This window comes from Pristis pectinata, chromosome 7 (genome assembly GCF_009764475.1).
Source record: "Pristis pectinata isolate sPriPec2 chromosome 7, sPriPec2.1.pri, whole genome shotgun sequence".
Lineage (NCBI taxonomy): Eukaryota > Metazoa > Chordata > Chondrichthyes > Rhinopristiformes > Pristidae > Pristis > Pristis pectinata.
Window position 1 is genome coordinate 59,692,536 of NC_067411.1, and position 27,958 is coordinate 59,720,493.

The window sequence follows — 27,958 nt, forward strand, 5'->3', positions numbered from 1 at the left end:
CAATCATCTCAGTCCTAGAGCATGTGCATGAAATTCCTCAGGTCAATGATGGCCCAAGCATCTTTAATGTAACTCTTTAGCAGGATACTACCCTGCTCTGTGCATTATATAACACTTGGTCCAGAACGTGGATTATTGTACTTTCTGTACTGATGATACTTTTGATGTTCCAGTTAGCTATAAAAGATTACTGTTAACAGTAGGGATTGGCTGCCAACATCTTCGTGTTATGCATTTATCACCCTTTTCTTTGAAATGTTACCAATGAAGAACATTCAAAAGAAACTCTGTGTAACCCTTCCTTAAATAAGTCCAAACTGTGCCCCAATCAGTGCCCCAGTCACTGCACTGCTCGCTTGCCACAATTTTGCTCTCTTGCCTCAAAGTGTAGTAATGATGTAATATAAGCAATTAGTGGATTTTGGAACTAAAAGTATTGTTGATTTAGGTATATTTGAATCAGCAATTGCACAGACTACCATTCATTTTGTCATTGGTATAGAAATATATCTGAACCTTCCAACCAAGCTCAACTGCTTCGGATCTGAATATATTTCAGATTTCAAATGTGTCATATCCTCTTTAATGGGCAAGTAGAAGATCAACTCAAAAGACAACTGTGTCCCTGCATCTGACAAGATGTACCTCAGAATTTTCAGAAAAATGGAGTAAAGATAGAACAATCCTCCATTTTGTATTTTAGCAAAGCTTCATAAACAGCAGACTCAAAAGTTGTGGACAACAAATATGACTAATAATTATTCAAAGTAACATTTAAACTGAGGACCTCAGAGTAGTTATTCCACTATCTATTCAGAAATGATCTTTGCAAGACGATCCAGAATGCTACTATTGTGAGTATGGAGGTCATGCATAATCAACAATGATCATGAAGCAATAGATCATCAATTTCCATTTGTTTTATTTCCTTGATGGCTTAACTAAGTTCATGAAGCTGAGCTTTACAGATTAAGGCTGTAATTCATAAAAGTAATAGGTGTTTAGTTAGTTGCAGTCATATTTGGAAAAGAAGAAAGTCAAATGAAAATTGGTCTGGTTGAGGTTGACAGCTGATTTACAGGGCTTTGCAGCAATTTGTACTGGAAACTAACTATATGGGTGCACGTATAAGCAATAACTATACATACGTCTGGGTCTAGTTCTTCCAACTCATCTTCCAACTGTTGTATCTCCTCTTCTGATAATTTTCGGAGGAGGTCATCTTCATCAACATCTCTATACTTTTCTAATTCTTTTCTAAATGGTGTAGACATGTTAAATCAATCTTTTCTTGCACTTCCTTTGCAATACCTCAGTGTACCTATAATTTGAATAAACAAAAGGGATCATTAGAATGAAGATGTCACTTAAAATGATGGTGTATTTTATAAGGAAGTACAATCTACAATATCAGCACAAAACAAAATAGATTTGTTTACTCGATTCCAACTTTCATCCCGAAATCCTTTTTTGACACTATTGATTCAAAAATTCTTTCATATACATGGCAGAATAAAAACCCAAGGTTAAGTAAGAAATATTTACAAAAATTAAAAAAAGGATGGTGGCATGGCTTTGCCTAACCTTAGATTATATTACTGGGCAATTAATATCAGATATTTAATTTTTTGGGCACAAGATTTAGATGTAATTCAATGTCCCAAATGGGCATACCTTGAGTATGAATCAGTGCAAGGATTTTCATTAGTTTCTATTTTAGGAGCCCCACTCCCTTTTGCACTTACTAAATTGAGTAAACATATGACTAACTCAATAGTTAAACATACAATACGAGTATGGTTTCAATTCCGTAAATTCTTTGGACTGAATAAATTTAACTTATCAAGCCCTATTCAATCTAATATTTTTCTTTCAACCATCCAGAATCAACTCAGCTTTTTCTTTACGGAATATGAAGGGAATAACATGTTTTCGTGATTTATTCATTGATAACTATTTTTTACCTTTCAAACAGTTGTCTAATAAATACAATTTGCCTAGATCAGACTTATTTCGATACTTACAGACTAGAAATTTTTTAGAAGTTACTATGCCTTCTTTTCCAACTCCATATAAAATTGAAATTATGGAAAAAATTTTAGGCTTTAATTCCTATCAGAAGGGCTTGATAGCAATAATTTATGATGTAATTATGAAAATACGTCCAGAGACACTTGATAAAATTAAGAATGAATGGGAAAGAGAACTCCAGAGAGACATGGAAGAAAATTCTTCAATTAGTTAATACATCTTCAATGTGTGCCAGACACTCTTTGATACAATTTAAGGTGGTTCACAGGACCCATATGTCGAAGGACAAGTTAGCCCGTTTTTAATCACCATATAAATCCTATATATGATAGCTGTAATTCGGAGGTGGCTTCCCTGACACATATGTTTTGGTCCTGTCCTCTTTTGGAAAAATATTGGAAAGACATTTTTAATATTATTTCAACTGTATTGAATACTGATTTACAACCTCACCCAATCACTGCAATTTTTGGGCTACCAGTGATGGAATCTGGCCACTTATCTGCTGCTGCTTGTCGTATGATTGCCTTTGTTACATTAATGGCCAAGCAAACCATTTTGTTTAAATGGAAGGATCCAATACCTCCCACTACTTTTCAATGGTTTTCTCAAACTATGTTTAAACTCAGAAAAAATTAGGAGTGGTACTGTGGATTCTTCGCTTAAATTTGAGGAAGTTTGAAGTCCATTCATTCAATATTTTCATATGATATAGATCCCTTTTCAATAATCTTTGAACTTAGAGGAGCGGAGTTGACGACATAATAATGCTCTTTGTTTATCAAGAAATGTCAGTTCAGTTTTTTTTCTTTTGAAATTTATTTCTGGTTTGTTTTGTTTTATTACAATTTTTTTTCAATTTGTTTTTTTTATATAATAAATGTTTTTCTTTCTCGTTTTGATTTTTTTTGTAATATATTCATTTACTAAGAAACCGTGGGCTTAGAATATATCTTTTTTTATTCTTTATCACTATATACGTCATGATTGTCCTCCCGATCTCTTTGTATTACGTGTATAATTACCAATGTTTTATGTATTATTCTGTATTAATTTGAAAATTAATAAAAAGATTGAAAAAGAAAGATTTATTTACTTGAGTATCAACATACATAATCCAGTTCATATTTTATTTCAATTACACGTATCCATGTGTTCAACTTTCACATAAGCCCAGGGGAAATTTGGTAGACGTTAGATAAATATCAGATTGAGTCTTACTGAAGCAGAGCATCTTGGCACATCATTTGTTTGGCTTTATTTTGTACTCTTCAGTTTAAAAATCCTGTTGTGCTGTAATTTGCTGAAAGGGGGAGCTAATGACACCAATCCAAGGGCAACAGGCACTTGATCCTTGGTGAATATCAAGACTGACTGCAAGACCATGAGAAATAAGGAGTGAAAAAAACCAGGAGTGATGTAGTAGGAAGGTGAATGAGACAAACTAGGCATTGAAAGAGAAAGAGCGAAAGAAAAAGGGAATAAAACGTGACATTAAAAATGAATTTTTTAAAATCTCTAATACGTTAACCTGTACAGGAATTAGATTAAACACTTTTATTCATCCCATTATGGGCCAGAGAGGAAGAACGGCATGACATTAAAAAAATCACTATAAAAGGGGACTTGCAGAGTAAATTACTAGGCTTAACTTTCCGTGGCAGTTAAATAAGGAAGGTGACGTGAGATATCATTTCCAAGCAACTTCTGGAGATTTGCAATTTACTGCACATCTCTTAATCCCCTGAAACTGTTACCAGTTTTTCACGTTAATAAATAGTGTCCATCAACAACACCCCATTGGACCAGATTTCCAGGAATAGCGATTGCTGGCTTTCTCATATTTATAGCCACATCACTGCTAGTCTCTCAGCCGTTGTCCTTGCCGAATTCCCGATGGACCTAGGCAGTTGGCTTGAGAGGCATCCATGGGGGTGGGGAGGGGGGGGAGGGGGTGTCACTGGCCTTACTAGCATTGAAGACCATGTGACCAGGCTTAGCACATGTTGATGTCAGTTTTAAAGCAATCCTCCAAAATTATCTAATTTTATTGGGTTAAACTACTATTGTTAGCAGCTTGATCCATGATGGAGCATGTCTGATGGGTCACAATGCACAGGTTTTCAGAGAACAGGGGAGTAAAGTGTACCCAATGTTGTCCTTGTTCTGACGACCACCTTTGTGTGTGGCTGCATCAAGCTGTGCATAGAATCGAAGTACTCGAGCACCTACATGCTGATTATTCTACCTCTCCCCGGTGTTGTGAAGCATGGACCTGGCCTTATTGCCATGCAATGTTCCATTCAGTTAGACCTTACCATACTATCTGTTCTTTGTAGAAAAATTTCTGCACAAAAGCACTTTTGACCATAGCATAGAATGTCTTGCAGGCCCTGCAGGGTAATGACACAATGGATCCTGTGGGATGGTTTCCCAAGCAGACGGTTAAAACCATTTAGTAGACTGCCTCATTACAGAACTAACCAACAAGCACCCAGACCTCATTTGACCAGCAGTGAGAATGGCCCTCCCCGTCAGGTCCCCCCTGCACTGCCAAAGTCTCACTCCCAATGCACGCTGCCCTTGAGACAGCTGCAATGAGGAAAAGATGATTGTCCATCTCTTTGTGGACAGTGCAAGAAGGTCTGGAAGAGGATGCAAGAGTCCTTGTCAAGACTCATCCTGAGCAGCTGTGTAACAGAGGACTGTCTAATCTATGCACAGTTCCAAGAGATGCATACTGGGACTGCTGGAATATCATCAACTCAGTGAAAGACAAATTTGGTCTGCACCAAACCTGTTGGTCTTCCAGTACAATGTGATGTCTGTAAGCGAATGCTGCTGCCTGGCACATTCCAGACTGCAGGAGTACATGTTAAGGGATGCACTGAAGCTCAGTGCAGCCAACACAAAGGCTTTATGGGGAAGGATTACAGGCTAAGGTCCTGCTGCCATTGGACACTGAGGGGTTGGCTCCTGTGTAACAGCTTCCCAAAGATTTGATGGGTGTACTGTTCAAAGAGGCAACATGAATGGCTTTGGTGCTTTGTATACAGAATATATTGATCTGATGACACTATGAATGTATTGATTTGATAACACTATGAATGTAAAGGAAGACATATACTGACTGTATATTTCCTGTATATATATTTAGGAATAAAGTTTATTTTTGAAATAACAAATAGATTTGACAGATTCAATTACCTCCTTCTATGTCACAAAGAAATAGGAGAAATCTCAGAGCTGAGCCAATATTACAGAATACTTAAAAATATAAACATTTTTTTCAATTTAAAAAAGTAGTATTTAACTGCTTCCAGCAAACATTTGCCAGGATAAGAACTGCAAGATACAAAGTAAACATGTAGTCCAGGCTACTGCAAGGCAGTAATGATTGCTTCTACCCACTTCAAAGACAAGAGGATCCACCATAATTTATATTTCCCTGGCGGGAGATAAACCCAAAAGTACAACAGAGGGACAAATCAAATGGCAGCAAGTTTATAGTGTTCGTTAAAATGCTGCAGTTGTTGAAATTTATGACATGTTAAACATTTATAAAATAAGTACATAATATACTGATACATAGACAGCTGGTAAAAAGTTATTTTGGACTGTCGACAGCACTTTTCTCCGGCAGCGATGATTCAATCCAACGATACATTGTCATATCTTGACAAATACTGACGGCAAAATTTCAGTCATTATAACATCATTGGAGGTAGTGAGAGGTTTTAAAAAAAAATCACTATTGGGGAAAAAGAAGAAAATTAAATAAGAAAGCTGGGGTCAATTATTCCAAAATTTGGAGTGAAGAATTTTTTTGGTGTGGGCAAAGTATTCAAAACAAAATAGGAGTGTTGCAAGCATTACTAAAAATGGAACAATTTAATGTAGCAGCTACAAGAGTCAGATTTGGACTGATCTTGGAACTTAATATTTCCAACTGCAATATTTTCAAAAGAGGGATGCAGCAAAAATAACGCCAGCAGTGTTAGGAAAAATTCTACTGGAATTATCTAGAACAAAAGCATTGCATTTTAGGTTTATTAAAACTGAAACCACATTGGTAGACTAAAGAAACAGAAAGCAAAATGACACAATACTTAAACATGGATTCATAAAAACAAGGAAATGAAATAGAAATGATCAGCAAGCAGGTAAGAGAGTTCTGATTTTCAAGACTAGAACAATAATGGGTGATTATAATTGTCCAGAAAAATCACCTGGAATAAAGAAATAGCTCTGCAAAGCACCCAGGATAGTTTGCTTGAACAGTGTATTAACCCTGAGTCAATTGGTACTCCCGCCTATAATAAGGTGGTTGTGGATTTAAATCCATTTCCAAGACTTGCATACAAAACTTAGTCTGATATGCAAGTATAGTACTGAAGAGGTGCTGCAACATAAGAGAACAAGATGTTAAATTAAGGCCCTATTTGTTTTCTTGAGTGAATGTAAACAATTTCAAGGTACTAGTCAAAGAAGAGGAGAACCATTCTCCCCTAGATCTTACAATGGTTATCCCCCAAACATCATCATTAGAAACAGATTATCTGGTCATTATTACATTGCGGATCGTGGACCCTCGCTGTATATTAGCTACCAAATTTCTTACTTTGCATCAATAACAATGTTTCAAAAGTAATTCATTGACTCAAAGATCTTTGGGATGACCGAATTTGTGAAAGGTCTTGATTGAATGCTTTCTTCAAGTCTGACAAAGAAAGCAGCATCACTTAATTTAGTTCTGCTAACTGAAGTGGACTAATGACCTGATGTGAAAATAGAAAAACAATTTTAAAAAATAATCATTTGCTCATGCAAAAATAGAAAAAGATAATGAACAGTTTAAGATTAAGGGTACTTGGTAAAGGAGAAGTACAAGGGAATCTGATGTAATTTAGTCTATAGTTAATGGAGTTTCCAAATAAAAGTGTGTCAAATAAAAACAAAATTCCAAAGTAAAAGGTAATCTCTGGGCAAACAGCATTAAAGACATCAAGACAGCATTTGACTGAGTGTGGCATGAAGGAGCTCTGGTACAAATGAAGTCAATCGGCATCAAAAGGAAATAACTCTAATTGGTAGAGTACACCTTACAAAAAGGAAGATGGCTGTTGTAGGTCAATCATCCCAACCCAGGACATCACTGAAGGGCAGTGTCCTAGGTCCAACCATCTTCTGCTGCTTCCTTCCATCATAAGTATATCAATTAATTCCAACCCCAAGTCATCACTGCAAGACAGTGTCCTAGGCTCAACCATCTTCAGCCTTCCTTCAATCATAAAGGTCAGAAGTGGGATGTTCGCTGAGGATTGCACAATTTTCAATTCCATTTGCAGTTCTTCAGCAAATGAAGCAGTCCATGCCTGACTTCAACAAGACCTACACAACATTCAACACAGGCCAATAAGTGGCAGGTAGCATTCACTCCACAAAGTGCAAGGCAATGGCCATCTCCAATACAAGAGAGAGTCTAACCACTTGTTCTTAACATTCAATGGCAATACCATTGCTGAATCCCCATTTTCTGCATAACCACTGATCAGAAACTCAACTGCACTAGCCACATACATCCTGGATGCTGAGTATCCTGCAGTGAGTAATGCACTTCCTATCATCCCAAAACCTTTCCATCATCTACATGGATGAGTGCAACATAAACAACTCTTAAGATGCTTGCTACCACCAGGCAAAACAGCGAACTTTCTTCAAACCTCATCCACCACTCTAAACATTTATTCACCCCACCATCAGTGCACAATAAATGCAGTGAATCACATCAGATTTTCACATATTAGATTTTGTCTGTCTCAAGTCTGCCAACTTCACCAACAGCCTGATACTATTGCCTCACTATATTTCTGAGTTTTATCACAACTGCAGACTCTGAAACTGTAATCTATATATTCAAATCCAGGTCATTAATTTATATCAAAAAGAGCAATAATCCCAACATTGGACCCTGAATGCACCATTGCACCTTACAATGGATTGAAAAGAAATATCTCGTGTGTTCCGATGATGGGCTATTGCCCAGAAACATCTCACCATCTTCTAGCTTGCTAGAAGTATGTTTCACTATACTTCATTCAACATCTTCAGGAATGTCATGTGCTTAGTATCAACCACTTTATCCCCATCCTTCTCTCCATTACACAAATCAATCAAATTAGTCAAAGTCATCTTTGCCGTCATTTACTTGGCAATTGTTTTCCCATATAATCCCGTCCCAAATCATTTTTTCTTAAACATTTCCACCACTGATTTTAGATCAAGTGGTCTTTAATTTGCTGGGTTTGACCCTTTTCCCTTTATGAAGGTGCCAAAACATTTGCCACCCTCCAGTCCTTCAGGATTACCTGATATCCAAGGAAGATTGGAAGGTTGTGGCCAGAGCCTCCACAATTTCGATCTTTACATTGGTCACCAATTTAGGATGTATCCCATCAAGCCTACATGACATTTCTAATTCTGATGAAGGGTCTCAACCCGAAACATTGACTACTTATTTCCCTCCATAGATGTTGCTTGACCTGATGAGTTCCTCCAGCATTTTGTGTGTGTTGCTCCAGATCCCAGCATCTGCAGAATCTCGTCTCCATTTCTAATTCTAGCCCTGCAAACCTTCATGTACTTGATTTTTTAAAAATTAATTAATGAGTTTTGTGTGTGCTCAAGGTGCATTAACCACTTCAATCCATGCAGTTGAGATACTCCTACTGTTCCAAAATTTTGGACAAGCAACAAAAGAAGGAATGGCAATACATTTTCAAATCAAGATGGTGTACCACTTGGAGGGAAATATAAATAGTGGCATTCCTACGTGCCTGCTTTTATGCTCTCCCAGCTAGTAAAGGTCGTGTTTGGAAGGTACTGACCAAGTAGCTGTAGCAGATACCTGCATGTAGCTTGTAGGTCATCACACACTGCAGCCTCAGGGCAGTGGTAGAGGAAAGAGTGGAAAAACACCAATTAAATTAGCTGCTTCCTTCATGAGAACTCTTATAGCTGCAATTATCCAGCCAGGACAATTATTGCCTCACACTCATTTACCTTGTTGGTGGAAAGGATTGGGATCAACGGGCAAAAGCCCAGCCTCTCATTTGCTCCAGTATTTTTGTGGCTGATACAATTAAGTTGAGAGAGAAAGGAAAACAAAAGGCTGTCTGTCAAGGACGGGATTCCAAATAGCAGCAAGAAACAGGCTGAATACACAAGAATCAGAAGGGAAGTGAAAATTAAATAAGAAAGACAATAAGGGTGTATGAGAAAAATATAACATAAATGGGAACCTAAAAGTTTTCCGAAGGCCTGTAAGTAATAAAGGTATAGTACATTGAGATGTGGGCCCAGTAAGGACAAAAATAGAAACTTGCAAATAAGGTCACTGTACAGGTAATGAATGAGTACTTTGCATTTGTCTTCGCCAGGGAGGAGAATACTCCCAAAGGAGTAGATATCTGATATACTGGGTACCTTAAAAAGTGATACCATTGAGGCACTAGAAAAGTTGGCCGAATTTAAAGTAGGTAAGGATGGATGGGATGCATCTCTGGATTTTGAGGAAATTGTGGGGACGCTGACAGTAATCTTTTAATTCTCTTTGGATATGGGGCTGGTGTCAGAGAAATGGAGTGTAACAAATGTTACTCTCATGTCCAAAAAGGAGAGCAAGGATAAGAGAGGTTGAGACTTTTCTTTGGAGAAGAGAAGGGCAAGGGGAGATTTGATAGAAATGATAAAGGGTCTAGATAGAGTGTATAATGGGAAGCTGTCCATATTGATGGAGGGGTTGAGGACTAGGAAGTTCACAGATATACATTGAGGGGGAAAAGAACTGAGTGACATGAGGAAAAACTTCTTTAAAAAACAAGTGTACGGTTGATATATACGGTGAAGAAGAATTTGCAAGGTTTGAACTGGTACAGACATGATGGGCCAGATGCAGTAAACATTCTAGGATTCTGATCATCAGTCAATCTCTAAATTTTGATTCTGGGAAAGGAGAGCCACTGATTGTCAGATTATAAGAACATAAGAAATGGAAGCAGTAGGCTGCCTTCATAACTGAAGAAGGTACACACCTTGGCTGCTTAATCTCTCTTTACAGGACAGATCTATAATCCCAACAATCAATCCAGTGAACCTTCACTGCATTCTCTCTATTGCAAGTTAAGCAAAAACTGTTATTGTAAGTGGTCATTACTTGACACTTGTGTAGCATGAACATTACTTCCCAATAACAGCCTAAGCCTGAGTTTTGACACAGTTTTGCTGTAATCATGCACAGCTACTCTTCAGAGAGTCTTTGCCAGCTCTCAGACCAAAACCATCAATCCCATTTCCGCAGTTTTTTCCCTGTAAACTATCCTCTCATACATGCACATAATTTCCACCCTGATATTCTTGCCACCCACCTACACTAGGGAAAAAAAAAAATCGCTGTAGCGAATCAACCTACCAACACATCTTTGGGACAAAAAACAAACTGCTGGAGGATCTCAGTGGGTTAGGCAGATAATCTGGTGGTCTTTCATGGTCATCATTACTAAAATTAATCTGTTTTGGGGATTAACTAGCAGGGAAAAGGGTAACCAGTCAATGTAACATACCAGAATTTTCAAAATGCATTATATGCAACATGAGAGCCTGCCACCAAAATGTTTGTGGTGCTGGGATGTCACAGACAAAGGATTGTTTGAAGGACAGAGAAAAGAGTGGAGGGATAAGTCGCTCATTATTAGTTGGCAGGCTGTAACTGATAAATTGCCTCAAAGATCACAACTGGGATCTCAGCTGCTCACAATCTGTATCAACTACAAGATGAAGAGCCAATTGTCATTTCCTATGTTTTCTGTCAAAAGCTGAAGGTAAAAGTAAGTTCCAAGGAATACACAAAATGTTTGTAAAAGGATGTAGATAAGTGAGTAAATAAGAAATTAACAGATGAAATATAATATATAAATGTTACGTTATTCATGCTGGTAGAATGAATAGAAAAGCAGGTTATATTTTAAATGATGATAAACTAGTAACACAGTAGAATCTAAGTACACTGGTGCACCAAGTAATGATGCAGGCACAGCAAGCAGGCAAATGGTATGTTGGACTTAACTGCAAAGGAGTAGGAGTAATTTGGTAACAAAGCTTGATGCCATTATACAGGGTCTTGGTGAGACCACATTTAGAAATCTCTGTTGCTAAGGGAGAGCAAAGTTAGTTCCACTGCTTCTCTAGAAGAGGGAATGAGTAAAATGAAAGGCGAGAGCAATGGCTACCTTGAATTTGATTGTGAGGGGATCCAATCATGTGTGTGTGAGGCTACATTTAAAGTCACAAAGAAGGAGCAAAGTCATCTCAGTGAACCATAGCCTGTGCAAACATTGCTCTATGGGAGTGTCTAGATAGAAGTCTCGATCCCTAGAAATCCCAGGTAGATAAATTCTAAAATGATGAACCATCTATCCCTCCTTCCACTTTGTCCCCTTAGCTCTGTGTGATGGCTCCAAGCACTACATTCTAGTTCTACGTCATCCTGCAAGCTGAGTGTTAGGTCCAGAAAAAAATCTACTGGAAGTCAACTTTGAGTACAGAAATACAGTTTTCAGCACAGAGATGCATGCAAGGATCAGCATTAAATTATATTAGCCTGTCAAAAAAAGAACACAGTTTGAGTGGGATTGGCCCTTTAAATGGTGCAGTTCCAGAGGAAGCTATTATCAAAAACTGGTTCTGTCATTTTTTTGGACCAACAAGATTGAAGGTAAGATATCTTTAATAGTCACATGTACATCGAAACACAGCGAAATGCACCTTTTGCATAGAGTGTTCTGGGGGCAGCCTGCCAGTGTCGCCACACTTCCGATGCCAACACAGCATGCCCGCAACTTCCTAACCTGTACGTCTTTGGAATGTGGGAGGAAACCAGAGTAACCGGAGGAAACCCACACAGTCACGGGGAGAACATACAAACTCCTTACAGACAGCAGCTGGAATTGAACCCGGATCGCTGACGCTGTAATAGTGTTACACTAACCGCTACGCTACCATGCCTGCCTGATTGAAGGCTGAAAGGGCACTGCACCACTGGTTATATCAATGAATTGTTATGATACAGGTGGCCACTACGACCATCAAAGCTAAGCCAACTGCTAGTACAGCAATCCCACTTGTGCCGCTCCCCCACATTTTCAAATTATTCTCTCTCATTGCTTATCCAATACTCTTTAAGGCACTAATCAATTCTGCTTCCATCACCCTTACAGGGAATGGGTTCCAGATGTTAAGTACTCTCTGTGTAAAAAGGTCTTTCCTTCTTTCCTTGCAGCTGTCTTGTGCCTTTTACCAAAACTTCAAGTCCATGTCCCACTACTAATGGAGACAGCTCACCTCTATTTACCGTCTATACCCATCATGATCTTGCACATGTCTATCATATCTCCTTCCGATCTTCTTTGCTCCAAAGAGAACGCCAGCTTCTTCATTCTAACCTCGTTGCTGAAAGCCCACATCCCAAGAATCACTTTTCTTATAAGTTCTAATATTTTTTTTGCACCCTCCCTCCCATTTTCACAGCCTTCCTGAGGATAGGGGGATGTAATTTTCTGGTTCTGGCCAAACCAATCTTCATACAGACTCAACATTACTTCCCTGCTGTTGTATCTGCAACTATTATTGAATCCCATGATCCCATTCATTTCTACTGAATGTGTCCTGCCAGATCCTGTATGGCGCATACACATACCCAAATCCCTCTGACCCAGCACATCATCTAGGACTGGGCCATTTAGTCATTATGATCTTCTTCTTGTTCTAGCTGCTGAAGTGTAGCACTTATACCTTTTCTCTGTACTAAGTTTCATCTGCCACTTTTCTGCCCCTTATGCCAGTCACTGGGGAGGATTTCACACTGGATAAGCAAATGTTCTTCCCTTATTCAAGAAAGGCAGCAGGGATAAGACAGGAAACTACAGGCCGGTGAACTTCACATCAATCATAGGGAAATTATTGAAAAAATTCTAAAGGACAAAACTAATGTTCACTTGAAAAGGCAGAGTCTGATTAGGGGGAGTCAGCATGGTTCAGTGCAGGGGAAATCCTGTATCTCAAGTCCGACTGAGTTTTTTGAGGAGGTAAATAAGAAAATTGGTGAAGGCAAGGTGGTGGTTATCTGGAATAAGCTGCCAGGGGAAGTTGTAATTGTTTCTGCCTCTATACTGTTTAAAAGGCATTTGGACATGTGCTTGGATAGGACAGATGTTGAGGGATACGGGCCTAATGCAGAATGCGTACATGGGTATCACAGATAGCATGGATGAGTTGGGCCACCGATTCTGCCCTGTACGATTCTATGGGTCTTGAATCACTTTTCTTGCTCATGAAAATCCCGCCGGAAAGTTAAGAGTTAAATTTTGCACATGACGCTAAGTGAATCAGAAAGGATCATAATTTTGCTCTAATTCAGATCAGAATCAGGTTTATTATCACTGACATACAGTATGTCGCAAAATTTGTTGTTTTGCAGCAGCAGTACAGTGCAAGACATAAAAATTACAGAAATAAATAAATAGTGCAAAAGAGGAATAATGAGGTAGTGTTCATGGACCATTCAGAAATCTGATGGTGGAGGGGAAGAAGCTGTTCCTAAAACGTTGAGTGTGGGTCTTCAGACTCCTGTACCTCCTCCCCAATGGTAGTAACAAGAAGAAGGCATGTCCCAGATGGTGAAGGTCCTTAATGATGGATGCCACCTTCCTGAGGCACCACCTCTTGAAGATGTCCTCGATGGTGGGGAGGGTTATGCCCATGATGAAGCTGGCTGAATCTACAACTCTCTGCAGCTTCTTTCAATTCTATGCATTGGAGCCTCCATACCAGGCAGTGAAGCAACCAGTTAGAATGCTCTCCAACATACATCTGTAGAAATTTATAAGAGTCTTTGATGACATGCCAAATCTCCTCAAACTCCTAATGAAGTAGAAATTCTTCATGATTGCATCAATGTGTTGGGCCCAAGATAGATTCTCTGAGATATTGATGCCCAGGAACTTGAAGCTGCTCACCCTTTCCACCGCTGACCCCTCAAATAAGGACAGGTGTATATTCTCCCAACTTTCCCTTCCTGAAGTCCACAATCAATTCCTTGATCTTGCTGATGTTCAGTGAGAGGTTGTTGTTGTGACACCACTCAACCAGCCGATCTATCTCACTCCTGTATGCCTACTCATCACCATATGAGATTCTGCCAACAACAGTGGTGTCATTCGGGAATTTATAGATGGTGTTTGAGCTGTGCCTAGCCACACAGTCATGAGTGTAGAGAGAATAGAGCAGGGGGCTAAGTACGCATCCTTGAGGTGTGCCTGTGTTGATTGTCAGCGAGGAGGAGATGTTATTACTGATCCGTACTGACTGTGGTCTCCCAATAAGCAAGTTGAGGATCCAGTTGCAGAGGGAGGTACAGAGGCCCAGGCTTTGAAGCTCGTTGATTAGTACTGAAGGGATGAGGGTGTTGAACGCCAATCCATAATCGATAAACAGCAGCCTGACATATGTTTTGCTGTTGTCTAGGTGCTCCAAAGCCGCGTGGAGAGCCAGTGAGATTGCATCCGCTGTAGACCTGTTGTGGCGGTAGGCAAATTGCAACGGGTCCAGGACCTTGCTCAGGCAGGAGTTAATTCTAGCCGTGACCAACGTCTCAAAGCACTTCATCACAATAGATGTAAGTGCTACTGGGAGATAGTCATTGAGGCAGCTCACCCTGCTCTTCTTGGGCACCAGTATGATTGCTGCCCTTTTGAAGCAGGTGGGAACCGCCGACTGTAGCAGTTAGAGGTTGAGGATGTCTTTGAACATTCCAGCCAGTTGGTCAGCACAGAGTTTCAGTACCCTGCCAGATACAACATCCGGGCCTGACGCCTTGCGAGGAGTCATCCTTTTGAAGGATGTTCCAACATTGTTCTTAGATTGAATTTCTTGATCCACAGATCTGAGACCAAACAGATTAGTGGTCTCTCTTTAGAAAAGAATAATTACAGGTGATCTAATGAAAGATATTGCAAATTATCAATCAGCTTGATGGAGTAGAGTTGGGAAAGATGCAAACTCAGCCACCAGTAAAATAATGACCAACAATAACAGTGTTCGTCATTATTGTGGAGTAAACTGGTTAGTTCGTTCTGGCCTCTGTCCATGCAGAAATGCTGGCAAGTTACTTCCCCTTCAATAGAATTAATATGTCAGACCAAAAATGCTCCAAAATAGGACTGCCTGTTCAAATGTTAACCTACCAGAAACTTAAATCCAGCAGATTCAATCAGTAAAATGCCAAACCTCACCCTTGATCACAACAGAGTAGTTTGAGGTCATTTACAAGCTCCAGGACTTTGTGAAGGTCACTGACACTAACAGTCCTTTATCCTTCTCTGGTGTTAACTACATTAAATCAATAAACACATAGTGAGCTAAATGGCAGCCAAGTGCATTTTGGTCGAGTCAACACAACTGTAGTTAATATCTCTGCACAATGTGTGATCCTGAATAGATCAGACAACCATATAAAAAAAATCTGCATTTATGCAGCACTTTTAGCAACTTCAGGCAATCTCAAATGGCCAGTAGTAAAGTATTTTGAAGTGGGGTTATTACAAAAATGGAAATACAACACACCAAGGTCATACACACAGAGCATTACGATTTTATTTCACTATATTGGTTGATGAAGAAATATAAAATAAGACATCCAGTTCTTTTTTGAACTACTGCTGTGGATCACTTTAGGTCCACCCAGTGGAGAAGGGTTCAGTTTTTCATCCGAATAGTGTAATGCCCTCCCCTCGGTTCAGCCTAGACTTTGTGCTCTAATCTCTCCTGTGGGATTTGAACTCACGCCCTTCAGCCTCAGGACTGACGAAACCAGTGAGTCACTCTAAAACTGCCGTACATACGGCTAAACACTGGAGAACTTAATGCTCATCCTCATGTTTTAAGTAAATGACACACTTCTGTGGTGGGGGGGGTGTTTAATAAGAAATCAGTAGTGACTTTAAATGGGACAAAAACTTTGTGCATTTCTTTTGATTAACGGCAATCTTTAAACAAATCAAGAGCAACAAACAAAACTCTCTAGGGGTTTTCCAAGCAGGTAGGGCAGCTCGACCAGGACAAGGTGAAAGGGGGGCCAGCCCTCTACCCACAGGGTGGTGGCAGATACCTCACTCACCATGAGGGAGGACCCCGGCGCCTCGCCACATGTTTCATTACAACTTCCCCACATTAAACGCTTCATTTGAATCTATTTTATTTAGAAGAATCTACACAGGAGTGTCGTCTCTTACCGGTCACGTAAAAGTCCGTTCTGGAGTCATTTAATGCGAACCCAGCCTTGGCGCGCTGCTGCCCTGCGTCTCTCTCCTGGGGAGACACCGGTTTGGGTCAGACACACACAGAGGAGGGGAGGGAGGGGGGGAGAGAGAGAGAGGAGCCGGGCTGCCGTGCTTTGGTTCCCAATCCGATTCACGGCATCAGACTTTTGGCCATTTAAAGCAAGTGACGCGCGGCGCCGCCTTTCTGAGGCTATTTTTAAACGTAGCAAAATTAATGTTTGCAGAACAAGTAAATTCGGCCACAGGCGCGGGTTTTGGCGGTTGATGCGGCGGAGCTGGTGAAAATCTCGGTCGCTCAGCTTCTGCTCTGTTTTGGCGCCCGGTGAATATTTTGACCAGATATGGTGAGGCAGAGAGAGAGAGAGAGTGACCATCCTTACTGTCCTGGGCAAGGCTAGGGCTCCGGTGACAAGGAGCTGGCTCCCGGGGCGGACGGCAGGTGACCGGACTAATCGCGCCACAACATTCTCCGTCCCGTCGTCCTGAAGGTAGCCCCCCCCCCCGGAGATCTCCAAGCCCCCGAGTATTTCCACTCGCTCCTGAGTAACCCCACCCCCTCTCCGGAATATCCCCATCCCACAGACCAACCTCCCCTACCCTCAGAACATCTCACCCCTCCCCATCCCTCCCAAAGCAATCCCACCCCACATCCCTATCCACTCTCTTAATATTCCCAGATTTACCACTGTCATCCACTTTAAATCCCTGAGCTCAACCACCCCCGCCCACCGAACAACCGCATCCTCCAACATTCCCGCTTGTAAACACAACTCCACTCCTGGGAACAGTTCTGAAGAAGGTTACCCCCAGTGCTTAACTCCCAGCCAATATCCTGCATGTTTTTTGCAGGGCAGAGCTGTCAGCTGCAGGGAGATGTTAGAATTCACATATAATATTTTGTTTTTGCATGACAGATCTGTTTATGGATTGAGGTTAGACATAGCGAGCTATACACCGTTGTCAAGTCTGCCTGCAGAACCGTTGACATTTAATTAAATAATATTGGTATTGGTATTAGTTTATTGTTGTCACTTGTACCGAGGTACAGTGAAAAGCTTGTCTTACAAACCGATCGTACAGGTCAGTTCTTTACACAATGCAGTTACATTGAGTTAGTACAGAGTGCATTGATGTAGTACAGGTAAAAACAACGGTACAGAGTAAAATGTCACAGCTACAGAGAAAGTGCAGTGCAATAAGGTGCAAGGTCACAACAAGGTAGATCATGAGGTCATAGTCCATCTCATTGTATAAGGGAACTGTACAATAGTCTTATCACAGTGGGGTAGAAGCTGTCCTTAAGTCTGGTGGTACGTGCCTTCAGGCTCCTGTATCTTCTACCCCAGTGGTTTTCAACCTTTTTCATGCTGCGGCCCCCCAGAACATGTCCTTGTTAGATGGCGGACCCCCAAAAGCCCACAAAATCAAACAATCGATAATTCATGCATACAACACTTATATTACTGCACATAGGCCCTATTGAAATAGTGACTATTTCAATCACCGATAATTACCAGCAGTCTCTTTCAGAGTTCAGTTCAATGTGAAGGTTGTGCCTGTTTTGCACTGCAGCATTTGTCCAAATGTGGTGGTATATGCGACAAACATACGCGTATGTCATCTTCAATATTCAGTCTTGATCTGTATTTGGTTTTCATGGCAGTGACTGCAGAAAATGCTATTTCGCACAAGTAAGTGGTTGCAAATGGTAACAGAACATTGACGGCTTTGCCGGACAGCAGTGGATATTCCTGGGAACATGCTATCCAGAACGACAACAGTGACATTCGGTTGAACCGCAAGCGCAAAGTCCTGTCAGATGACAGTTCAGTCAATGCTGCTTGTTCACATCTAGTTAAATCAGTAAGCATGCATTCAAAACGGATTTCGAATCCAATCAAACATGCTCGTGTCATCGTCGCCGAAATACTCATGGAAATAATGTGACAGCTATTGAATATGGTTCAAAACGGTGATCGCAATGGCCTCTGTCTTAGTCTCATTCAGTGTCAGAAAGTCAGCCAGCAACAGAAACATATCATAGATGCCTTGCTCGCATCTTTCCTTCTAGATACGGAGTTTTTTCTGGAAGGCATTGATTTTGTCATGCGTTTTCAGAACATTTGAGCCAGGTCCTTGCAATGATAGATTTAAGCTGTTCAAAATGTTGAAAATATCTGCAAGATAAACTAATCTGGCAACCCACATCTCATCTGTCAAGAACTGTGCCAATGACCCGTTATGCTCATTTAGAAAAATGAGCAGTTCATCTCGCAATTCATATACACGCTGCACAACGCAGCCTCGTGACAGCCATCTGACTTCTGTATGTAGCAACAAATGCTTATGCTCGGCTTCCATTTCACGGCATATGTTTTCAAACAAATGATGATTGAGCAGCCTAGCTTTGATAAAATTAACGATTTTAATGCACGTGGAAAACCCATCCACAAGATTTTCATCCATATCCTTTGCTGCCAAAGCCTCACGGTGAATCATGCAGTGGGTTGCTGCTACATGTTGCGCTACTTCTTTCACTCGTGTGACTAGACCCAACTTCCGTCCTGTCATTGCAGCAGCACTATCCGTGCATACTCCAATACATTGTGTCCACGCCAATGCTGATTGTACAAAAAAAGTGTCAAGCACACGGAAAAGTTCTTCACCAGTTGTACGCCCTTGGAGTGCCTTGCAAAACAAAAAGTCTTCCAAAGCCTCTCCTTCCCAGCAATATCGAACATAAACCAACAGCTGCGCAGCACTGGCAACATCAGTACTTTCATCGAGCTGAATCGCAAATCTGACTTGCTGAAGACGTGCTATCAGCTGGCTCTGTATATCTTCCGCCATATCGCCAATTCTTCTGCTTACTGTGTTATCAGACAGTGGAATGGCTTTCAGTTTTTGACTGGATTCTTTTCCCAGTACAACTGCACACATATCTACTGCTGCAGGCAGTATAAGCTCTTCTCCAATTGTGTGAGGCTTTCTGGAACATGCTATTCGTAATGCTACCAAATATGATGCGCGAAGAGCCTTCTCATTTACAGTGGCGCAGGCTGTCATTTTGCCTTTCTGCTTGAGGTACAGCTCCCTTTACCGCTCAAAATATTCCTTTGGCTTACTGGCAATATCTGGATGCACTGTTGTTAAATGGTGCTTCAATTTCGCTGGTTTCATTGCATCGTTGGACAGTGTTTGCAAACACACAACACAGAGAGGTTGGTCCACATTTGTCCCCACTGCGATGAAGCCATATGAAATGTATTCTGGATCGTACTTGCGTTGTTTTCTCTTTCGGTCACCCTTATCCCCTTCATCATCAGAATCTTCCAGTTTCTGGTCAGCTTTTCTCTTCAGAAATTTCTCCATACATGCTGGACAGTTTAATTACTATTACTGATAAACAAAATTATCAAAACCAATCTAAAATTTACATGCTTGCGCACTTTTCGTCTAACAGTGACGTCACTGTGGTGTAAATGCACGGTAAGTAAGCAATATTATTAAGGCACACCAACAACGTCACTCAGTCTCACTAACACTACAGTGCACAACAGAATAGTAGTGAGTAGTGAACACTACTGACTACTCTGACTACACAAATTGAATATTAAGTGGCAGCTTACCAGAAGGGAACACCGTCTGAGTCTCTAAGATAGAATAGGTATGGCCGATTTTCTGAATAGTGGAAAACTGGAGCAAGCAAGTAAGGTATGTCTTTGTAACAGGTCGCTTTTCCATATTTTTCTTGGCTTGCTCGCGGACCCCCTGGCAACCCGCCACGGACCCCCAGGGGTCCATGGACCACAGGTTGAAAACCTCTGTTGTACCCGATGGGAGAGAAGAGAGAATGTCCCGGGTGGGTGGGGTCTTTGATTATGCTGGCTGCTTCACCAAGACAGCGAGAGGTAAAGACAGAGTCCAAGGAGGGGAGGCTGGTGTCTGTAATGTGCTGGGCTGTGTCCACAACTCTCTGGAGCTTCTTGCGGTCCTGGGCAGAGCAGTTGCCGTACCAAGCTGTGATACATCCAGATAGGATGCTTTCTATGGTGCATCTGTAAAAGTTGGTGAGAGTCAAAGGGGACAAACCAAATTTCTTTAGCCTCCTGAGGAAGTAGAGGCGCTGGTGAGCTTTCTTGGCCGTGGCTTCTACGTAATTTGACCAGGACAGGCTGTTGGTGATGTTCACTCCCAGGAACTTGAAGCTCTCAACCCTCTCGACCTCAGCACCATTGATGTAGACAGGTGCATGTACACCGCCCCCTTTCCTGAAGTCAATGACCAGCTCTTTTGTTTTGTTGGCATTGAGAGCAAGGTTGTTGTCATGACACCATTCCACTAAGCTCCCTCTCTCCTTCCTGTTCTCCGACTCATCGCTGTTTGAGATACGGCCTACAACGGTGGTATCATCGGCAAACCTGTAGATGGAGTTAGAGCAGAATCTGGCCTCACAGTCATGAGTGTATAGGGAGTAGAGTAGAGGGCTGAGGACGCAGCCTTGTGGGGCACCAGTATTGAGAATAATCGTGCTGGAGGTATTGCTGCCTATTCTCACTGATTGCGGTCTGTTTGTTAGAAAGTCAAGGATCCAGTTACAGAGGGAGGTGTTGAGTCCTAGGTCTCGGAGTTTGGTGACAAGCTTGCTTGGGATTATTGTATTGAAGGCAGAGCTGTAGTCAATAAACAATAGTCTAACGTAGGTGTCTTTACTGTGCAGAAGCTCCAGAGCTGAGTGTAGGGCCAGGGAGATGGCATCCGCTGTAGACCTGTCTCAGCGATAGGCGAATTGCAATGGATCCAGGTTGTCTGGTAGGCTAGAGTTGATGTGTGCCATGACCAACCTCTCAAAGCACTTCATGGTGGTGGATGTCAGAGCCACTGGTCGGTAGTCATTGAGGCATGTTGAAAGAAATTGTAAATATATCAAATAGGATTCAGAAATGATGGGAGGGGTTTTGATTCCCAAAACTTGGTGGCTTTGAGTCAGCTGGGGTATAAAAGTGTTGAAAATCCCAAAATCGGACCCAACCCACCTCAAATTTATGGATAGACAGGATGTGGACTGCTCAGGCAAGGCCACCATTTATTGTCCATCCTGAATTGTTCTTGAACCTTTAGGTACAACTGAATGGCCTGTTGGGTCACTTTACACAGTCAACCACATTGGCGTGAGCCCGGAATCAGATTCGGGTCGGTCAGGATAAGAACAACAAATTTTCTTCCCTAAAGGACAATACAGAACCAGATGTTTGGTTTGTAAGTGATAACCAACAGTTTTATGGTTATCTTGATTATATGTTTTTAAATTTCAGATTATTTAATCTTCACAACATGCCTCCAGATCACTACAGGCATCTGAATAACTACTTCCTTATCACTCCCTTTAACTGACAGGTGAAAGACCAACCCACTCCTGGTAGGTTTACATTTAAATATTTCAGTAAGTTGTGCTTCAAGCTTTCCTTTCATCTTAAGCTTTACACCAGCCAGTGAGTTTCCTGGCTCCCAGGAAGGAGAAAGCTGCTGGATCCAGTAGGTTGCTGTTGTTCTCTGACTTAAAAACGGGAGTGTGTGAATCGTTGACCCACCAAGCTTACCTGTAAACCACTCCAGCAGCTGGATGACCGCCCTGCTCCTGAAATTGGATCGGTCCCTATCATCACTATCTGCCTCTGATCTGGTCCTTCCAGTTGCTAAGCCCCACCCCAACATCTTAATTTCCCCCCCAACCCCCACCCCTGAGATTGATTACTGGTTTATTATTGTCACTTGTATCGAAGTACAGTGAAAAACTTGTCTTGCATACCGTTCATACAGATTAATTCATTACATAGTGCATTGAGGTAGTATAGGGTAAAACAATAACAGAATACAGATTAAAGTGTTACAGCTACAGAGGAAGTGCATGCAGGTAGACAATAAGGTGCAAGGTCATCACTACGTAGATTGTGAGGTCAGAGTCCATCTTATTGTTTAAAGGAACCGTTCAATAGTCTTATAACAGCGGTATATAAGCTGTCCTTGAGCCTGGTGCAACCTCCTACATGTCCCTGAATCTTTCAATATCTTTGTCCTGACCTGGCAAAAATATTTTAAAATCACAAGAGGAGCAGTATTTGACAAAGCTGATGGTTTTGACAAGTTTTCACCCTGATTCTGAAAGAATAGATTTAAATGAATATGATCCATCTGTGATTATTTTCTGGATTGGTCAAACAACATCTAAACAAAATGTAATTCCTCTCTTCAAAAAATCAAGGCATCAGACCGTTACACTGATAGCTTTATTTAACTCTGTTGGGAATGTGTTTGAAACTATTGTGAAGGATAATAGAAGGAGTCATCTTGAGAAGCAAAAGTTAACCTAAAATAGTCGACATTGTTCTAGTGACTGATTTACCAAAACCCCGTGATCAGATGACTGGAATGCGTGTGGAACAAATTACCAGCAGTGATGGCAAAACAGGAACTTTAACAGGTGTTAGTAAGAAACTTTCCAACAAATGTGAGTCAAGCTTATACATTTGCCTGGAATAAGGAAAAATGAATGGGAATTTCACTTTTGAAAATTACTTTCAGACGATGGTTGTGATCTGGAAGTGTGTGTGTTCGTGAATTGTAATCTGTATTGTTTATATTCTGTATTAACACATCGGAAAGGCATGTTTTTATTGAGCTTTCATCATACACTGTTTCAGAAAGGAGTATGGCTAAATGGTAAACCAATGGTTCATGTAGTACAAATTACAATGTGTACACAATTTCAGGTTCAGTTAATATTCCACTCCATTCCTGTGTAATTATGATGAATAAGTCTACAAATTAATAAATAATCTAAAATCTTTATAGGTTATTAATTAATTTGGCTACAAGCAAAATACTTAAGAAGCCTAAGTAGTTGAAATACATAAGCAATCTGGACACACTTTTATTTGGGAATATATCATTGACTGTACAGTTTTATTGGTCCAAAACTCAGTGTTCCAACAGTAATGGTGGCTCAAGCCTCTTAACTATAGTGACCACAGAGCCCGATGCAAGAGTACAAAATAAAAGCCAAACCACTTTGGCTGAAGATACTTGCATGTAGTTTGGCTTTGATTTTGTACTCTTGCATTGAGCTCTGTGGTTACTGAGGATGGGGATTTCCATGGAGTCTGCTCCTCCACATGGCTATTGAATTGTCCATCACCATGCACATCTGGATATGGCAAGTCTACAGAAATTTCAGGGCATCTGTTAGTTGTGAGATGGCTTACTGCTATCTACAACATGTGGTCCTGTTATTTTGCGTACATGTATGCTGTGATGTTGTGTAACCAGGTAGCATCTCATTTTTCAGAGTTCCTGGATTGCTTTTACTTGCTTTACATTGGACAATTTTTGGTCACCTGACTTGAGACTAATGGCAGACTGAGCACTATGCCAGGCCATTAAGAATCCTTGTCAATCAATTTTGCATTTCTCGTTACTTGGTACTGCGGTGGCATCAACAAACTTGGTGGAATATAATATGGAAAAATGTAAAGTTGTTCATTTTTGAAGGAAGATCGGAGTACAGGTGGTAACTCTCTGGTTCAGCATCCTGTGGTCCCGCAGTTCCCATGGTGTGGCATGTTTTGAATCTGTAGCACAGATGTGTACTAATTGGTATCGGTATTGGTTTATTATTGTCACTTGTACCAAGGTACAGTGAAAAGCTTGTCTTACAAACCGATCGTACAGGTCAATTCATTACACGGTGCAGTTACATTGAGTCAGTACAGAGTGCATTGATGTAGTATGGGTAAAAACAATAACAGTACAGAGTAAAGTGTCACAGCTACAGAGAAAGTGCAGTGCAATAAGGTGCAAGGTCACAACAAGGTAGATCGTGAGGTCATAGTCCATCTCATTATGTAAGGGAACCGTTCAATAGTCTTATCACAGTGGGGTAGAAGCTGTAGCTAATTAACCTACCAGTGCAATTTTCACAATCTCAGCCAACAGCATTTCCGGCTTTCAAAACTTCAGGTTACAGACAGCTCATGGAACCCTTACATGACCCAGGGTGGTCTATACTTTAAACAGTTCTCCTGCTCAGAGGAAGATGATCGCGGGGCGATATATGTGGTCTGGATTTCTGTGGTCCGTCACCAGTCAGGCCCCAAGGGTGCTGAACTAGAGAGTTTCAACTTGTATTACTTAAATGGAACCAGGGACCCCTGGTCAGGAAGCTCAAGCCAACACCACCTGGCGAGCCCAATGCTGAGCCATAGGGATTTCTGAGTAGTCAGGTAATGGATTATTGGAGTTTCACTGCACTGATTCATTGGCTGAAAAGGTGGTTGGTGATAATCAGCCAGAGGTTTACCTTGCCTGGGTTGACTTGATCTCATGAGGTATTATGTGGTCTGGAGTTAATATTAAATCCTCCCAGAAGAGGTCCTTCCTGATTGTATACTGCTCATCAACCACCTTTGATGGGTCTGTCCTGCTGGTGGATCAGGATAGACTTAGGGTATTGTAATAGAAGATTCTGAGTGTGACTGTTTCAGGCTTGATCAGTTTATGTGTCCCATATTCTTTATAATATGTCTTTACCTATTTGTTCCATTTTATACACAAATAGGTAAAGATATACTGTAAAGAATAAGAGAAAGGGGTGCCTGAATAACAAATACACAGAGGTGGGTAAGTGTTTTTCCCAATAATGGATACATAAAGAAATGAAGTTGTAGAGTCTAAGAGGCTGTGGGTGCTAGAGGACATGAGGTGAGGGAAATGAGATCGAAATTTCCCAATGCGGTGGGTGAGGGAGGAAAGGAAGAAGAATATCTTGATGAAAAACTTGGGGTGGCTGCTGAGGAACGATTTTTGAAGGAGAGGCAATAGAATGGTAAAATGTCAGGTGTTCGAAGAATTAAATAGCAAAGCAGACAGGAGATTCTCTGGACGTGAAAGAGACTCCCGGATGGTATGTTGCCTCCTGGGTGCCAGGGTCAGGGACGTCTTGGATCAGGTCCACAGCATTCTGAAGGGGGAGGGTGAACAGCCAGAGGTCGTGGTACAGATTGGTACCAATGACATAGGTAGGAAAACAGATGAGATCCTGAAGAGGGAATATAGGGAGCCAGGTAGGAAGCTGAAAAGCAGGACCTCAAGGGTAGTAATTTCTGGATTGGTGCCTGTGCCACACGCCAGTGAAGGTAAGAATAGGTTGATTTAGCAGATGAATGTGTGGCTGAGAAATTGGTGCAGGGGGCAGGGTTTCAGATTTGTTGATCATTGGGATCTCTTCTGGGGAAGGCATGACCTGTACAAAAGGAACAGGTTACGCCTGAACTGGAAGGGGACCAATATTCCTGTGGGCAGGTTTGCTAGAACTGTTGTGGAGGGTTTAAACTAGGTTGGCAGGAGGATGGGAACCAGAGTGATAGGTCAGAGGTTGGTGCATTTAGTGTACAAGTAGATGCAGAGTGTAGAAAGACTGTGAGGAAGGATAGGCAGTTGAAAGAGAAAAATTGCAGTCAGTTGGATGGGCTGAAGTGTGTCTAATACAAGAAGTATCAGGAACAAGGGTGATGAACTTAGAGCATGGGTAAGTACGTGGAACTATGATGTGGTGGCCATTTCAGAGACTTGACTGCCGCAAGGCAGGAATGGCTGCTGAATATTCTGGGGTTTAGATGTTTCAGAAGGGACAGGACTGGAGGTAAAAGAGGTGGGGGAGTGGCTTTGCTGATCAGGGACAGTATCACAGATGTAGAAAGGGGGGATGTCCTGGAGGGATTGTCTATAGAGTCAGTGTGAATGGAAGTCAGAAACAGGAAGGGAGCGATCACTCTATTGGGAGTATTCCACAGACCCCCCAATAGCAGCAGAGATGCTGAGGAGCAGATTGGGCGGCAGATTTTGGAGAGCTGCAAAAACAACAGGGTTGTTGTCATGGGTGATTTCAACTTCCCCAGTATTGATTGGCACCTCCTTATGTAAAGGAGATAGATGGGACGGAGTTTGTTAGGAGTGACCAGGAATAATTCCTGACACAGTATGTGGACAGGCCGACTAGAGGAGAGGCCATACTGGACCTGGTACTAGTCAATGAGCCTGATCAGGTTTCAGATCTCTCAGTGGGAGAGTATTTTGGAGATAGTGACCATAACTCCTTGACCTTTACCATAGCCTTGGAGAGGGATAGGAGCAGATGATATGGGAGAGTATTTAACTGGGGGAGGGGGAATTATGATGCTATTAGGCAGGAAGTTGGGAGCGTAAATTGGGAACAGATGTTCTTGGGAAAGTGCACAGCGGAATTGTGGAGGTTGTTTAGGGAGTACTTGCATGGTGTTATGTATATGTTTGTCCCATTGAGGCAGGGTAAGGATGGTAGAGTGGTTGACAAGAGATGTAGAATCTCTTGTCAAGAGGAAGAAAGAAGCTTTTCTGAGGTTTAGAAAACATGGATCAGACAGGGCTCTGGAGAGCTACAAGGTAGCCAGGAGGGAGCTTAAGAATGGACTTAGGAGAGCTAAAAGGGGGCATGAGAAGTATTTGGCGAGTGGGATCAAGGAAAACCCCAAGGCGTTCTATACGTATGTGAAGAACAGGAGGATGACTAGAGTGAGGGTAGAAACAATCAGGGATAAAAGAGGAACTGTGTGTCTGGAGTTGGAAGAGGTAGGGGAGGTCCTTAGTGAATATTTTACTTCAGTATTCACCAGAGAGAGAGAGACCTTGACATTCGTGAGGATGGTGTATGTAAGGCTGATACGCTAGGGCATGTTGACATGAGGAAAGAGGATGTGCTGGAACTTTTGAAAAACATTAGGATCGATAAGTCACCGGGGCAGGCCAGGATATATCCAAGGTTATTATGGGAAGCGAAGGAAGAGATTGCTGTGCCTTTGCCAATGATCTTTGCGTCCTCACTGGAGTAGTGCCAGATGATTGGAGGGTGGCAAATGTTGTTCCTTTGTTTAAGAAAGGGAGTAGGGATAACCCTGGGAATTACAGACCAGTGAGTCTTACTTCAGTGGTGGGCAAATTACAGGAGAAGATTCTTAGAGACAGGATTTATGAGCATTTGGAGAAGCATAGGCTGATTAGGGACAGTCAGCATGGCTTTGTGAGGGGCAGGTCGTGCCTCACGAGCCTGATTGAATTCATTGAGGATGTGACAAAGCACATTGATGAAGGTAGAGCAGTGGATGTGGTGTACATGGATTTTAGTAAGGCGTTTGATAAGGTTCCTCATGGAAGGCTCATTCAGAAAATCAGGAGGCATGGGATCCAGGGAAACTTGGCTGTGTGGATTCAGAATTGGCTCACCCATAGAAGACAGAGGGTGGTTGTAGATGGAGCATATTCTGCCTGGAGGTCAGTGACCAGTGGTGTTCCGCAGGGATCTGTTCTGGGACCCCTGCTCTTTGTGATTTTTATAAATGATTTGGATGAGGATGTCGAAGGGTGGGATAGTAAGTTTACTGATGATACAAAGGTTGGTGGTGTTGTGGATAATGTAGAAGGTTGCTGTAGGTTGCAACAGGATA

The 27,958-nt window shown here is 41.5% G+C and overlaps 1 protein-coding gene across 2 annotated transcripts in view; it reads right to left on the reverse strand.

The window, feature by feature from the left end:
- The window catches only part of tmod1 (tropomodulin 1), a 76,266-nt gene extending 54,220 nt beyond the window's left edge, over positions 1–22,046 (reverse strand). The window contains exons 1-2 of one of the 2 annotated variants that reach the window (XM_052019838.1): positions 22,025–22,046; positions 1,149–1,321 (exon numbers count right to left, since the gene is read on the reverse strand). In XM_052019838.1, the coding sequence (XP_051875798.1) occupies positions 1,149–1,274 (126 nt within the window). In that variant the 5' untranslated portion in view covers positions 1,275–1,321; positions 22,025–22,046. Of the gene's footprint in view, positions 1–1,148; positions 1,322–16,376; positions 16,861–22,024 lie in introns of those variants that run through there. The other variant, XM_052019837.1, reaches the window with a different exon arrangement.
- Between the last annotated feature and the right edge of the window lie 5,912 nt (positions 22,047–27,958).